General features: G+C 43.6%; 2 protein-coding genes across 2 annotated transcripts in view; one reads left to right on the plus strand and one right to left on the minus strand.

Annotated features, from left to right (window-relative positions):
• Positions 1-1,368: 1,368 nt before the first annotated feature.
• On the minus strand, positions 1,369-12,094 carry SDF2 (stromal cell derived factor 2). The gene is made up of 3 exons (XM_039252159.1): positions 11,667-12,094; positions 7,767-7,963; positions 1,369-2,048 (listed from the first exon to the last, which is right to left on the minus strand). The coding sequence occupies exons 1-3, from the start codon at positions 11,815-11,817 to the stop codon at positions 1,761-1,763; spliced, it is 636 nt and encodes a 211-aa protein (XP_039108090.1). The 5' UTR covers positions 11,818-12,094; the 3' UTR covers positions 1,369-1,760.
• Positions 12,095-12,158: 64 nt separating this feature from the next.
• The window catches only part of SUPT6H (SPT6 homolog, histone chaperone and transcription elongation factor), a 32,039-nt gene continuing 29,815 nt past the window's right edge, over positions 12,159-14,382 (plus strand). The window contains exon 1 of the mRNA XM_039252148.1: positions 12,159-12,293. The gene's annotated coding sequence lies outside the window, so the exon portion shown is untranslated. The remainder of the gene's footprint in view (positions 12,294-14,382) is intronic.

The following is a 14,382-nucleotide window of genomic DNA, read 5'->3' on the forward strand; positions in this document are numbered from 1 at the left end:
CTCTCATTCATCTCGTCCAATCTGTTACCTTCATTCAGCTGATTCCTAGCATTTCCTTTCTTCTTTCTCCCTAAACTATTACTGTGGAGAGATCTCAATGATCAATGCAACTGAGGTGGGAAAGGGAGGAGAGGATGGAGAGGGAGCCCAGCTAGTTCATGGTCTCAACTTACTGAAACAAGTCCTTGTGAAAGACACGAAGCCTTTTAATGTCATGGGCTATGTCTGGTACATACCAGGTATCCCCAAATGTTTAACATGAAGTCCCCAAAGCAAAAGAAAAAAAAATCCATGTTTTTTTTTCTTTCCAAGTAGGCTCCATACCCAGTGTGGGGCTTGAACTCACCACCCCAAAATCAAGAGTCATTCTCTCCCTCCATGGACTGAGCCAGCCAGGTATCCCCAAAAAATGTTTCTCAAAAAAAAAAAAAAAAAGAGGCCTGCTAGTCACTGAAATTCCAGCAGATGGCAGACACCTCTATTCATCACAAGCATGCTTGAAGGACTTCGGAGCAACTTTCTGGAATCGACCAACAGACACAAAGGATGACATGAGGTAAGCAGAAAAAGAAAGTTTTCTACCCTCCTGTTCAGAGAAAGATATCCCTACATTTGTCCAAAATGGAGCTGTTATCATCCAAGAATAAAACACAATTGTAATGTAGTTAAAAAGAGACAGACAGACACAGCTGGATTCCTCTCCTTAAATTAGCTTTAAGAATGCCCACAGTTGGGGTGCCTGGGTGGCTCAGTCGATTAAGGGCCAACTCTTGATTTCGGCTCAGGTCATGATCTCACAGTTCATGAGTCCAAGCCCTGCATCAGCCTCTGCAGAGCCTGTTTGGGATTCTCTCTTTCCCCTCTCTCTCTGCCCCTACCCTGCTTGCACTCTCTCTCTCTCTCAAAATAAACTTAAAAAAAAAAAAAAAAAATTCACAATTACTTAACCTTTTTGTTCTGCATTGGTAAAACACTTAAGATCTACCCTTACAATACATCTATGAAAATTAAACGAGGTAAGAGCTATAACACAGTATCTAGTATTTAGCAGTGAATAAATATTGTTCCTTTTTCTACACTTAACCCTTTTTCTCGACTGCAGTAACAATTTCGGAGTAAAACATTTCACTGGCTGTTCATTAAGCTGTATTCCTTGAGGGTCTTTAGCCATAATTAGTCAAAAATCTAGTAATACTGAGGCGCTCGGAAAGAAGTGAAAATGGAGAAAAAGTCTGGATGCAAGTAAGGCTCTTAAAAGGGCCCACACCAAAAGTTCCCAGCATCTCAAGAGTGGTAGCAGCGATTCGTGTAGGATTCAAGGATCAATCACGTTATGAAATAGCACACCTAATAAATGACAACATGGTCACGAAAAATGAAATTCTTTATCATTTTGGAGAAAATAGGAGAAAAGTCACACATCAATAATCCGTGATGCCACGCTTCTGAGGAGTAAAAATTTCCCAACTAGGAGAGAGAGTTCCCTCAGTTTCTGTTTTATCAGTATGGATAAAAAATATGTGCTCCTTCACCAGCAAGTCCCATACTCAGAAAGAACTGACCCAAAGTCTGGGAGAACAACCAATTCAAGTGTGAAGGGCCGAAGCTTCCGAACACAGCCACTGTTTCCTGTCATGCATCTTCATCTCAGTGGTGACAAGGCCACCGCCCAGGGAACGTGTGGCAGGGATCCCAAGGTGGAGGAGCGGCAGCCAATGTCGTGACCACTGTGCAGCGGCAGTGGCTCACAGCTTCCAGACTCACAGCTCTGCATGATGAGCTTCTGTCTTTAACAACTCAGTGGGCTTCATGAAGATGCCTTCCATGGCTTTCCAGTAGTTGTTCTGGCTCGGCTGGGCCATGCCATGTACCTCTTTTTGCCCACTAATGGGTCGGCCATATTGTTCTCCTGTGACAGACAGCAGCACTTCAGTGGAAGAATGCTTGAATCGCACCTCACCATCCCTCACCCAGTAGGGCCCATTACAGAGCACTGTCCAGTCATCCAGATAATCGCCTTCACCCTCCTCACCAAAAGCACTCACTTCCTGAAAGACACAAAGGGTTGCAATATTAGCATGACTGACACACAGGCTTGGAAAGGGGAGGGAGAGGAAGGGGAAGGAAACTAAGGCTACCCAAAGTGAAAAATAAGAGGCTTTCCAGGGTTGTTTAAAAATAAAAAGATGCAAAGGACATGAAATCAGTTGCCTTAGGATTATATTCCAAACATTTATTTCGCAAGCCATCCTGTATCTACCTTATATCTTCTATTATAGTCTTACTCTTTTGTTATTTGACTTTAAATATTCCTGTCTCGTTCCCTTAACTACATTTGAAGTGACCTGATGAACAACACAAGTTGCAAAGGGGAATGGGCTCTGGGGACTGGCAAACCTTGAACCCCACCTCCATTCCTTCCTATGTAACTCCTCTGAGCTTCATTTTCTCCTCTAAAAACTGATGACAGTATCACATTATAGAGTAATTTTAAGAACTAAATGAAATAATAGAGTGATAGCAGTACATCTTCCACCTTTTTTTTTTAATTTTTTTTTTAATATTTTCTTTATTTCTAGGAGAGAGAGAGAGACAGAGGGAGCAGGGGAGGGTCAGAGAGAGAGGGAGTCACAGACTCTGAAACAGGCTCCAGGCTCTGAGCTGGCAGTCAGCACAGAGCCCAACACGGGGCTCGAACCCACGAACCGCGAGATCATGACCTAAGCGAAAGTCGGACGCTAAACAGACTAAGCCACCCAGGCGCCCCTTCTACTTCTCTTCTAATCCCATTCCCCTTAAAACCAAATATTCAGAGTTTCTATTGCAATAGAAAACTTACTGGGGCACCTGGATGGCTCAGTTGGTTAAGCATCTCTTTTTTTCTTTAATTTAAAATTTTTTTTAATGTTTATGTCAGAGAGCAAGAGGGAGTTCAAGCAGGGGAGAGGCAGTGCAGGAGGGGCAGAGAGAGAGGAAGACACAGGATCCAAAGCAGGCTCCAGGCTCTGAGCTGTCAGCATAGAACCCAACATGGGGCTCAAACTCTTGAACCATGAGATCATGACCTGAGCCAAAGTCGGACACCTAACCAACTGAGCCACCCAGGCGTCCCAGCATCTGACTCTGGATTAAAGCTCAGGCACAGTCTTACAATTCTTGAGACTGAGCCCTGCATCAGGCTCTGCACTGACAGCACAGAGCCTGCTTGGGATTCTCCCTCCATCCCTCTCTCTCTGCTCCTCCCCCACTCACCTTATTTTCCCTCTCTCAAAATAAATAAAAACATTTTTTAAAAAATTAGTCATTTGGTGGTGCCTGGTGGCTCAGTCAGTAAAGCGTCAGACTCTTGATTTCGGGTCAGGTCATGATGATCTCCTGGTTTGTGAGTTCGGGCCCCGCATCAGGCTCTGCACTGACAGCACAAAGCCAGGCTGGGATTCTGTGTGTTGTCTCTCTCTTTTGGCCCCTCCCCTGCCGTGCTCATGGTCTCTCTCTCTCTCTCAAAATAAATAAATAAACATTTAAAAAATAAATAAATAGGGGGACCTAGGTGGCTCAGTCAGTTAAGCAGTGGACTTCAGCTCAGCTCATCATCTCACAGTTCGTGGTTTTAAGCCCTGCCTCTGGCTCTGTGCTGACAGCTAGTGCAGGGCCTTGAGCCTGCTCTGGGTTCTTTGTCTCTTTTTCTCTCTGTCCCTCCCCCTTTTGCACTCTCTCTCTCAAAATAAATAAATAAACATTTTTAAAAAAACAAAAATAAAAGATAAAAAATTAAAAGTCATTTGGAAACAGAGTCTGTAAAACTAAAGGTAAAAGGAACTATATGTAATTAACAACTCTACTATACTTGTACATGGAACTGAACAAGTAAGTAAATGACAGTAGTGGGAGCCAGATTATCTGCTAGGGTGGAAATTTACAAATAAGTAAAGGGAGGATTATGGATTATAGTTGGAGACGTTAGTAGGAACTCATGTTTAACATAATACAGATACAGATCCTTACACACATAAACATTTAGTGATACATGTAGACACAAACCGTATGTTCCTTTGCTCTGTCAGGTGAGAAGGCCTAAAAGAGCCAACACACCCCAGTAGCAACAAGCTCATGTAAGAGCTAAGATCACAGGTTCTTTCTTTTTTTTTTAAAGTATAGTTATGTTTGTTTTTTTTTGTTTGTTTGTTTTTAATTTTATTTATTTCTAGGGGAGAGAGAGAGAGAGAGACAGCATGGGCAGGGGAGGGTCAGAGAGAGAGGGAGTCACAGACTCTGAAACAGGCTCCAGGCTCTGAGCTGGCAGTCAGCACAGAGCCTGACGTGGGGCTTGAACCCACGAACCGCGAGATCATGACCTAAGCAAAAGTCGGACGCTTAACCGACTAAGCCACCCAGGTGCCCCTAAGATCATGGTTTCTAATATCCTTCTCCAATTAAAGGAAACACACCTTCTTGGAGGAATAGCTGATTCCAGGACTGGGGCAAGAATACAAGATGAGACTAGAATATATTTGTTTTTTATACATTTTTTTTAATGTTTTATTTCTAGGAGAGAGAAAGAGACAGTGTGAGCAGGGGAGGGTCAGAGAGAGAGGGAGTGACAGGCTCTGAAACAGGCTCCAGGCTCTGAGCTGGCAGTCAGCACAGAGCCCGATGCGGGGCTCGAACCCACAAACCACGAGATCATGACCTAAGTGAAAGTCGGACACTTAACCGACTAAGCCACCCAGGCGCCCCAGACTAGAATATCTTTGAGTGCCAGAAAGAGAGGAACAGTTAAAGCAAACTCACACACATACACCAAAATGGGAGTATGTCAAATGGACAGAGGAGACAAATGAAAAGAGCTCCCAACGGCCAAAGTGGGAACTGGAAGAAAAAAAATAAGGCAGTGTTACAGGATCATAATTCAAAGTATAAAATATTCATGAGTCCACAATGATATAAATAAATGACAAATAAGTAAAAAGAGACAAATCTCCCATGCAGAAGAATTCCAAATAAATTTTGTAGCTACTGTACTCTAACGGGAAAGGGAGCATAACTCCCCATTCCTTAAGTATGAGTTGTGCATAGTGACTTCATTCCAGAAACACAGTATGAAAAGGGGGAAGAAGAAAAGAGTAACTTTACTGGAGAAACTTGACAAACATTATTTCAGCCAGGTAATCAATACATACAGAATCACATAGCTAGTATGTACCCCTGACTCTATGTTATGAAAATGCCACTTTACTCCTGTGGCCTTCCTCCCAAAAACCTTTGTAAGTCTGATCTATCATGACAAAAATATCAGAGCGCAATAGAGGAGCACCCTCTGATATACATGACCAGCATTCCTCAAAACCATCGAGGTCATTGAAAGCAAGAATTTAGTGTCACACCTAAGAGGAGCATGAGGAGACAGGACAACTCAATGTCATGTGGTAGCCTGAATGGGGTCCTGAACAGAAAAAGTACAGTAGATAAAAACTAAGAAAATCAAAATAAACCTTGGGCTCTAGTTGATAACAATGTATTAAGGGGCACCTGAGTGGCTCAGTGGGTTGTGCATCCCACTCATGATTTCAACTCAGGTCACGATCTCACGTTTCATGGGTTCAACCCTCTAGTTGGGCACTGTGCTGAAGGTGGAGAGCCTACTTGAGATTCTCTCCCTCTCAGCCCCTCCCCCACTCATACTAGCACTCTCTCTCAAGACAAGTGAATTTAAAAAAAAAAAAAAAAAGCAATGTAGGGGCGCTTGAGTGGCTCAGTCGGTTGAACATCTGACTTTGGCTCAGGTCATGATCTTGCAGTTCATGGGTTCAAGATCCGCATCGGGCTCTGTGCTGAGAGCTCAGAGCCTGGAGCCTGCTTCCAATTCTGTGTCTCCTTCTCTCTGTGCACCTCCCCTGCTTGCGCTGTCTCTCTGACTTTCAAAAATAAACATTAAAAAAATAATAATTAAAAAATTAAAACTGGGTGTTACATGGAAACCAACTTGACGATAAACTATTAAAAAAATTTTTTTAATTAAAAAAACCAATGTATCAATACTGCTTTATAAATGTATAAAATTTACCTCACAAATGATGTAAGATGCTAGTATGGAAAACTATGTGCAGAGTCGGGGTAGGACGGAAGCAGTCATTAAGGGGTCCGTATCTCCTAAAAGCTCAAGGCTTGAAAAAGTGGCACAATACTGGGGCACCTGGGTGACTCAGTAGGTAGAGCATGTGACTCTTGATCTTGGGGTCATGAATTCAAGCCTCAGGTTGGGCATAGAGCTTATTTAAAAAATAATTTAAAAATAAAAAGGTGGCACAAAACCCAATTCATTTTCCTACTATGGTTAGTTGGCATCATTTAAAATAGTAATAATAATTTTTATTTGAAGTTCAGAAAACATTGGGTTTTGTTTTGTTGGGTTTTAAGAGAAAAAAATTTTTTTAACATTTATTCATTTTTGAGACACAGAGCAAGCTAGGGAAGGTCAGAGAGACACAGAATCTGAAGCAGGCCCCAGCACAGAGCCCGACATGGGGCTTGAACTCACGAGCTGTGAGATCATGACCTGAGCGGAAGCCAGACACTTAACCAACAGAGCCACCCAGGCTCCCCTTTTGTTTGTTTATTTAAGTAGACACACAATGTTACATCAGTTTCAGGTGTATAACATAGTGATTCAACAAGTCTATACATATCGCTATGCTCACCCCAGGTGTGTAACTGCCATCTGTCACCATACAATGCTATTACAATACCACCGACTATATTCCCTATACTGTAGCTCTCATCCATGTTGAAGAGGCTTATTCATTCTATAACTGGAAGCCAGCTATCTCCCACTCCCCTTAACCCATGCTGCCCATCTCCCCAATCCCTTCCTTTCCAACAACTATCAGTTTATTCTCTACACTTATAGTTCTGACTCTGCTTTTTTTGTTCATTTGTTTTCTTAGATCCCACATACAAGTGAAATCATAAGGTATTTGTCTTTCTCTGACTTATTTCACTTAGCTTAACACCATCTAAGTCCATCCATGTCACAGATGGCAAGATCTCATCCTTTTTTATGGCTGAGTAATAGTCTATTGTGTATATATGTCTACGCCAAATCTTTTTTACCTATTCATCTACTGATGTACACTTGGGTTGCTTCCATATCTGGACTATTACAAACGATGCTGCAATAAACATAGGGGTGCATCTATCTTTTCAAATTATTGTTTTCAGTTTCTTTAGATAAATACTCTAGTGGAAGTACTGGATCATATATTTCTATTTTTAACTTTTTGAGGAGCCTCCATACTGTTTTCCACATTGGCTGCACCAGTTTGCATTCCCGCCAACAGTGCACAAGGGCTCCCTTTTCTCTGAGTCCTTGCCAACACTTGTTATTTCTTGTTTGATTGTAGCCATTCTGACAGGTATAAGGAATACTTCGTTGTGGTTCTGATTTGCATTTCCCTGATGATTAGTGATGCTGAGCATCTTTCCATACATCAACACTGGGCTTCTTTATTGCAGGATTTATCAAGGTGATTTATGATATACTAATATATACCTATTCTGTTTTTCCTCATTTCTCGATTTCATCTAGATGTAAAATCTTTATTTTGACCAGAAACAACATCCTTCACGCTTTTGAGACAAAGCCAATTCTCCAGGCCTGTGTAAAAAAAATAATACCTACACCTAGAAAAGAGCTAAGAACCAAGATATTAAACCACTCAGCTGAGTAATACACAGGGTACCCAATGACGCAGAGGATGCCACATCACCTGGTTCCCAGAAAGAGGTGAGGTGAAGTGGTGACTATGGAGATTTCGGCCAGTGTTGACATGTGTCAGCCGGATGGGTTGGCCACATCTGATAGGGGTTCCTCTCTCACACACTGTAGCGGTCTTCCCCCGTATCCTCCAGTAGCTATTGCTGTCATCCACAGAGGTTACACCTGTCACTGACTGCTGCCCACTACCTGCAGTCAAAAAAAAAAAAAAAAAAAAAAAAAGGAANAAAGAAAAAGAGGGTGAGCTCAACCAATCACTCTCTTTCCTAAGGCCAATAATGTGCCCCATGCATACAACAGGTTTGGAGGAGTAGAGAGGAAACCCTATGCTTGACAACATTTTTTTGTCTACAACATTAAAAAATAGGTGAAAAATACTATGTTTACATAGTATTAGTTATTATCTGATAAATTATACTTAACAGTGTACTGTGTCAGAAAACTAAGAATTTGCATCAAAGGGCACTAAATAAATGAACTTATGTTCATTTTTTTGAAGCACGAGTATTGTTTGCCTATATATAATAAGCTGGAAAGCCCCTAGTATATGTCAGGTATCTAATCATATAATTGAAATATGTTCAATATTATTCAACACTTACTGTTGTCACATTGCATTACAACGTACTACTTTTGTCACATTTCACAATCAAAAGATCAGCTTTTTTTTTTTAATGTTTTTTATTTATTTCTGAGACAGAGAGAGACAGTGTGAGCAGGGGAGGGTCGGTCAGAGAGCGAGGGAGACACAGAATCCAAAGCAGGCTCCAGACTCCAAGCTGGCTGTCAGCACAGAGCCCGACACGGGGCTTGAACCCACAAACCCCGTGAGATCACGACCTGAGCCAAAGTCGGACGCTTAACTGACTGAGCCACCCAGGTGCCCCAAAAGATCAGCTTTTGTTGTCAACTTTAATCCAAGAAATTGCTGCAGCTCCTTAATTCCTATAAGTGATCTGTCAGTGTGTTATAAAAGTATTCTTACGTCCTCTAAATTTGGTTAATGCTGCCTCAAGAGGTACAATTCTATAAGTTAAAAATACATAGTTACAAGCTTAAAAAGAAAAAGGAAAATATACAAATAATTGCTAGCTAGCTAATGTGTACTGAGCAGTTTCCTAATGCCAAATACCAACATAAACCTTTTACCTGAATATTCTTACTTCGTATATGCATATATTCTCTAAAGTAGGTATTATCATTACGATCATCCTCATTTTACACTGGGGTGTCTGAAAGGCTGAATAGTACACCCAAGGTCACACAGCACCAAGAGACAGTGCTGGGGGGCGCCTGGGTGGCTCAGTCGGTTGAGCGTCCGACTTCGGCTCAGGTCATGATCTCACGGTTCGTGGGTTCTAGCCCCGCATTGGGTTCTGTGCTGACCGCTAGCTCAGAGCCTGGAGCCTGCTTCGGATTCTGTGTCCCCCCGCTCTCTGACCCTCCTCTGCTCACGCTGTGTCTCTCTCAGAAATAAATAAAACATTAAAAATTAAAAAAGAGAGAGGGAGAGAGAGAGAGACAGTGCTGGGGTTTGAACCTAAATGGCCCAACTCTAGAACTCACACTCTTAACCACTCTACCACATGGCCTCCCACAAACCTCTATTTCCTGTCAAGTTTCTGTAAAGTTATATCAGAGAGATGACTATCTCTTATAAACTCCAGGGATGTTCTCTTCCCTAGGCCTTCATCTACTACTCAGTTCTTGAAAGACACTCAAGATACTTTCCTAGTTACTCTGGCCTGTTCCTCCTAGCTTTGCCTTCAGTTCCCTGCCTGTCTGGCAGCCTTTTGAGAACACTCGCCTTTTTTTTTTTTTAAACCACTTAACACATTACACTTTATACCACAGTTATCTAGGTGAATGTTTGTAGCCGAACTACCAGCTTCTCGCTATTGCCTCTTCCATTCACAATAGACTAAGCCACCCAGGTGCCCCAAAAGATCAGTTTTTGTTGTCAACTTTAATCCAAGCAATTGCTGCAGCTCTTCGAAGAAGAAGAAGAAGAAGAAGAAGAAGAAGAAGCAGCAGCAGCAGCAGCAGCAAAAGAAGAAGGAAAGAAAAGAAAAAGAGAAGAGAAGAACAAATCAAGCCTCCCTCCGTACTTCTGGTTATTGCCTTACAATCTTACAGCTCTCTTGGTCCTGGATCACTGCCAGGCTTCACTAAATCATGGTCTACGCTTGGTGTCTTTCCCTTCTTCACATTCCATTCAACCCTCCACTTCCTCACCCATTCTTCAGAGATCAGACAGGATGCAGTGCGTTCAGAGTAGTATGGCTACCAGTCTTCTCCCACTCTTAAATCTTGGATTACCCAGAGTTCTACCCTTATCCTTTTTTTTTTTTTTTTTTAGCTTTTTAAATATTTATTTATTTTTGAGAGACAGAGACAAAGTGTGAGCAGGGAAGGCTCCAAGCTGTCAGCACAGAGCCTGATGCAAGGCTTGAACCCATGGACCACGAGATCATGACCTGAGCGAAAGTTGGATGCTAAACTGATTGAGCCTCCCAGATGCCCCTACGTTTATCTATTCTTAAATACTTGTTGGAGGTCAGGACAAAAGCATTGATACAAGCTTCAACAGGTTTTTTCAAGGATTCAAACTGACACCAGATCGAGAACCACAGTTCATCCTAGGCAATCTCACTTACTTTCCCTCCATCTTCAACTCCCCGCCCTGCAGTACAATGATGTTGTACTTAAGTCTCTACCTCAGGCTCAGCACAGGTCTATTTTGAGATCCAGACCAAATCTGGTTCTAAAATCTGGCTCCCCACTAGAAGCACCTGAAAAACGTTTCAAATCTACACATTCCTACTGTCAGGCTTCTCTCTCACATCCTGATTTTTAGTAGATCCAAACTAGACCAAATTAAAAAATACAAGCTGGAACATAGTAGGTGTTCACTGAATGACTGCTAGGGTTAGAAAACATCCCAACAATGACAACTCAATTCCTTTTCTAGTGTAACTGGTCAGACGTGTTTTGAGACTCATGAGCCACAGACTAGCTCCCATCCTCTCTTAGCTAATAGCATCATCAGTCATCCAAGACAGAAATCTAGCAATCATCTTAGTTGCTTCTCACATCTTACTCGCTGAACTTTTCTCTTTTTGCCAGTTTTTGTTTTCCTGTAACTTGCTGACTAGGTCACTATATCTCCTGGATCTAGAACAATACTAGGGACATAATAAAACGTTACTGAATGAAGCCACAAATAATTACTTAATTACAAATGAACCTACAAACTAAGCATTTTAACTTCCTAGGTTAAAAAGTGCTCTAAACCGTTTCCTCCCCAATTCCAATGAGTGCTTTAAATTCCTTACCAGGGTAAAATTTTAGCAAAAAGAGGCCAAAGGAAAAGGACTGAAGAGCGAGTATAAGATACAAAATAGCTAGAACAGAGATATAGTTAAAGAAGGAGGTCTTGGAGTTCAAGACTTCGGAGATACAGCACTTACTGTCATTTTCTACATGTCTGTCTCTCCCGCACTGAGTAGTGCCAGCCTGGAGTAGCTGAAAGCAGGCTTTGAAACTGGACAGATTTGGTTCGAACCCCGTCTCTGTCATTCACTAGCTGCAAGGCTCTGAGCATGCGATTTATTTGAGTTTGTTTCCTCATCTGTAAAATGAGGATAACAGTCGTCTCTACCTGGTTATAAATCCAAAGAAGTATCTGTGTAATGTGCCCGGTACGGAACTCCCCAGACAGACGCTAGTACAGCATAACGCCCAATTCTTCGATTCTCCGCCTCTAAACCTCAGGAACCTCCCCCGGGGTCCCCTGACCTTCCCAGACCACACCCCTCAGATTTTCTCTTGGCCCCGCCCCCTCCGGAGCCTTCCAGGCCCTCCCAGCCCACCCGAAGCCGGGTGGCAGTACCTGACCCATAGCGCACGTCGTGTGAGTGCAGTCGCACGTTGTGGCGCGTATTGAGTAGCTTCACCACGGAGCCGCACGTAACGACAGCCAGACTGGACGCTCCCACAGCACTCCACAAACCCCCCAAAAACAGTAGCGGCACCACGGCCATCCTAGCCGTAGCGCAGAGCCCCTAATCTTCGAAGACAATTCGGCCCCTCCCCGGAAGCGGAAGCTGCGAGCGGAACCACAGAGAGGAGGAAACGAAGACGCCCTAGTCTAGTCTTTATGGTTCCTTGAGCTAGAGCGGCCTGAGGAAGAAGCTAGGCCTGACGTTTTCGACTTCCCAAGCTCAGCCCCCAGGTCTCTGCGACACCGGCCTTCCTGAGCCGCTTCGGCCAGTTTTCGCGCCCTCTCAAACGAAGCCTCGAGAACCAGGTGGGAAAGGAGAGGAGAGAAAGAAACGGCCCGCCCACTCCCGGTGACAGGGGGCCGGAAGTGACGTAGCACGTTGACGCAGCAGCGGCGGCGGTGGCGGCGGAGGGGCCGTGCGGTGGGTCCGTACTATCTTTTCGCAGTCTCGGTTCGACGACTCCATTTTCCTCGGTGGGGGCTTAGCGCACCGGAGTAGCGGCGGGCTTCAGGCAGGTAAAGTTCGGACTGGAAAGCGTATTTCTCGAATGGGTCAGGTGAAGAGCCAGGCTCCTAGGGCCTGGTCCCGTAAGGGAAGAGGTATTGGGGAGCCGTATGCGGGAAGAAGGGGGGGGGCCGGCCTTCCCTGTTCTATGAGGGAAAAGGAGGAGGAAACCGGAGTAGTTGCTTGCAGTCTCAGCGCTTTTCCCAACCCTGTGCTACCCGGAACCGGTGAATTGGGCGCCGTGTTTTATCAACAGGCTTCCTGGGATTCCGTCCTCCTCTCGCAGCTTCTGGAAATTGGGCCACGCCAAAAGATTGGGAATGGAAGGGACATAAGGCTTCTGAGTCAGGATCAGGTGATCGAATTTATTGTTCGGGGGCTGTTAAACCTACGGAGCTTTTGGCAGCTCGACCATCAGGCTAAAGGGCGATGCCAATGCCATTTTTCCCCCGTACTGTTGGAAATAAAATTGGAACTTTTTATAGATGGCCGCATCCGTCAACCGCCTACCCCAAACATCAGAATGAGCTCTTAAGTGAAAGCTTCATCTTCTTCCAGCTTCTGCCTTTCTCTCCAGGCAGTCCTTTGAACCAGCAGGAGCAGTTCTTTTTCTAGGGCGTTTCGAGAAGTGATACTTATTTTTCTGTAAGAAGAGGCCTAAGTTCTCTGAAAACGCGTCCGTGGAAATTCAGCGTAATATCAGAAGTAGCAAGGGAGTATTGAGTTACACCGCTGCTGTTAATGAACATGGAGAGTAAACAATCTTGAATTTGATTAATTTCTTCAGGGATAAGGGCCTACTTGCACTATGTATCTGGAAGTTACTGATTCTAAAGCCTTCAATGTATTTGTTTCAAAAGCATGGTTGCTTCCTCATCAGCCGAATTTAAAGCCTTTTCCGTCACTTGTGTTCCTTCAGCCAGTACAAATACACTCTTGTCATCTTGTATGGCTACTAGATTAGATTAGCATAGTATTGTTACTCCCTAAGAGGTTTAAACCTCATTAAGAGATTAATCACGTCTGGAAGTGGTGCTGTGTAGAGAGGCTCTGTCACGTATCACAGTTCTTCCTCGATAGATCTTCACAAGAAAAGAAGCCTACTCAGTATAGTGGAAATAAATGGTCTTGGGAGGCAAGTAAATTTGCCCTTCCACCTATGTTCTTGGTCTCAGTAAATGGCGCCGTGGTCAAAATCCTGTGTGAGATCCTTGGACTTTTCCTCTCTTTTACTCCTGGATGAAATCAATCACCCAATCCTACCTCTCAATAGAAACTTGCTCCCATCACCTACAGATTATGCTCTGGTATCCTGCTTATCCCCCTCCAACTGCCATCCTACTTTTTTGGTATTTTTTCATAGCCAGATTTCTTGTGTCAGCGTTCTCGAATTCTATTCATTCCTCGGGCTTGGCCGAAGTTTGGCTTCTTTTTTGACCACTTGGTTGAAATTTCTGTCAAGGTTATCAGTGATTTCTATATTGCCAGATCTCATGGATACTTTGTTCTCATTTTCCTCAATCCCTGGAATATGCAACACAGTTCACGCCTGTCTCAAACCTCTCTTCTCTTGGTTTCATGGACACTTCACTCCTGGATCGTCTCCATTTCTCTGGTTGCTTCTTCTCAGTCTCCTTTTGCTAGCCACTTTTGCTTTCTGCCTCCTGTCTAAATGCTGGATTTCCTTCAGAGTTGAATCCTGGGTTCTCTGCCTGCTTCCTTTAGGTGATCCAGTCTCATGGCTTTAATTACCATCTGAAAGCTGGCAACTCAAGTTCAGACCTCTAGCCCAGCCTTCTCTGTGTTCAAAAATCATACACAGAATGCCTGTTAAGTAGCTCCCTTTGGATGTCTTTTAGGCATCCCTAATCTAACATAGCAAAAGCAACATTGTAGTTTTCCCATCATTCCGTACTTGGTCTTCCCTGTCTCTCCAAGTGTTACTCTCATCCACAGGGTTACCAACGCCAGACCTCTGAGAATCATCTTGAGTTCTTTTCCCTTAACTACCCTCCTCCCCAAGTCTTTTGGTAAGGCCTGTCACTTCTGGTTCCAAAGTATATTTCCAGTCCGTCTTCTGTTCTCATCTCCACTTCTACC

This window comes from Hyaena hyaena, unplaced genomic scaffold, assembly GCF_003009895.1.
Source record: "Hyaena hyaena isolate Hyena2069 unplaced genomic scaffold, ASM300989v1 scaffold_10, whole genome shotgun sequence".
Classification (NCBI taxonomy): Eukaryota; Metazoa; Chordata; class Mammalia; order Carnivora; family Hyaenidae; genus Hyaena; species Hyaena hyaena.

Bases quoted from the DNA above. Each gene is read 5' to 3' on its own strand.
- SDF2 (XM_039252159.1), bottom strand. From the start codon at position 11,817: ATGGCCGTGGTGCCGCTACTGTTTTTGGGGGGTTTGTGGAGTGCTGTG. The intron at 7,964-11,666 runs GTACTGCCACCC...TTTTGACTGCAG, and splicing joins CGACGTGCGCTATGGGTCAG to GTAGTGGGCAGCAGTCAGTG. The intron at 2,049-7,766 runs GTGATGTGGCAT...TGTGTCTTTCAG, and splicing joins CACCTCTTTCTGGGAACCAG to GAAGTGAGTGCTTTTGGTGA.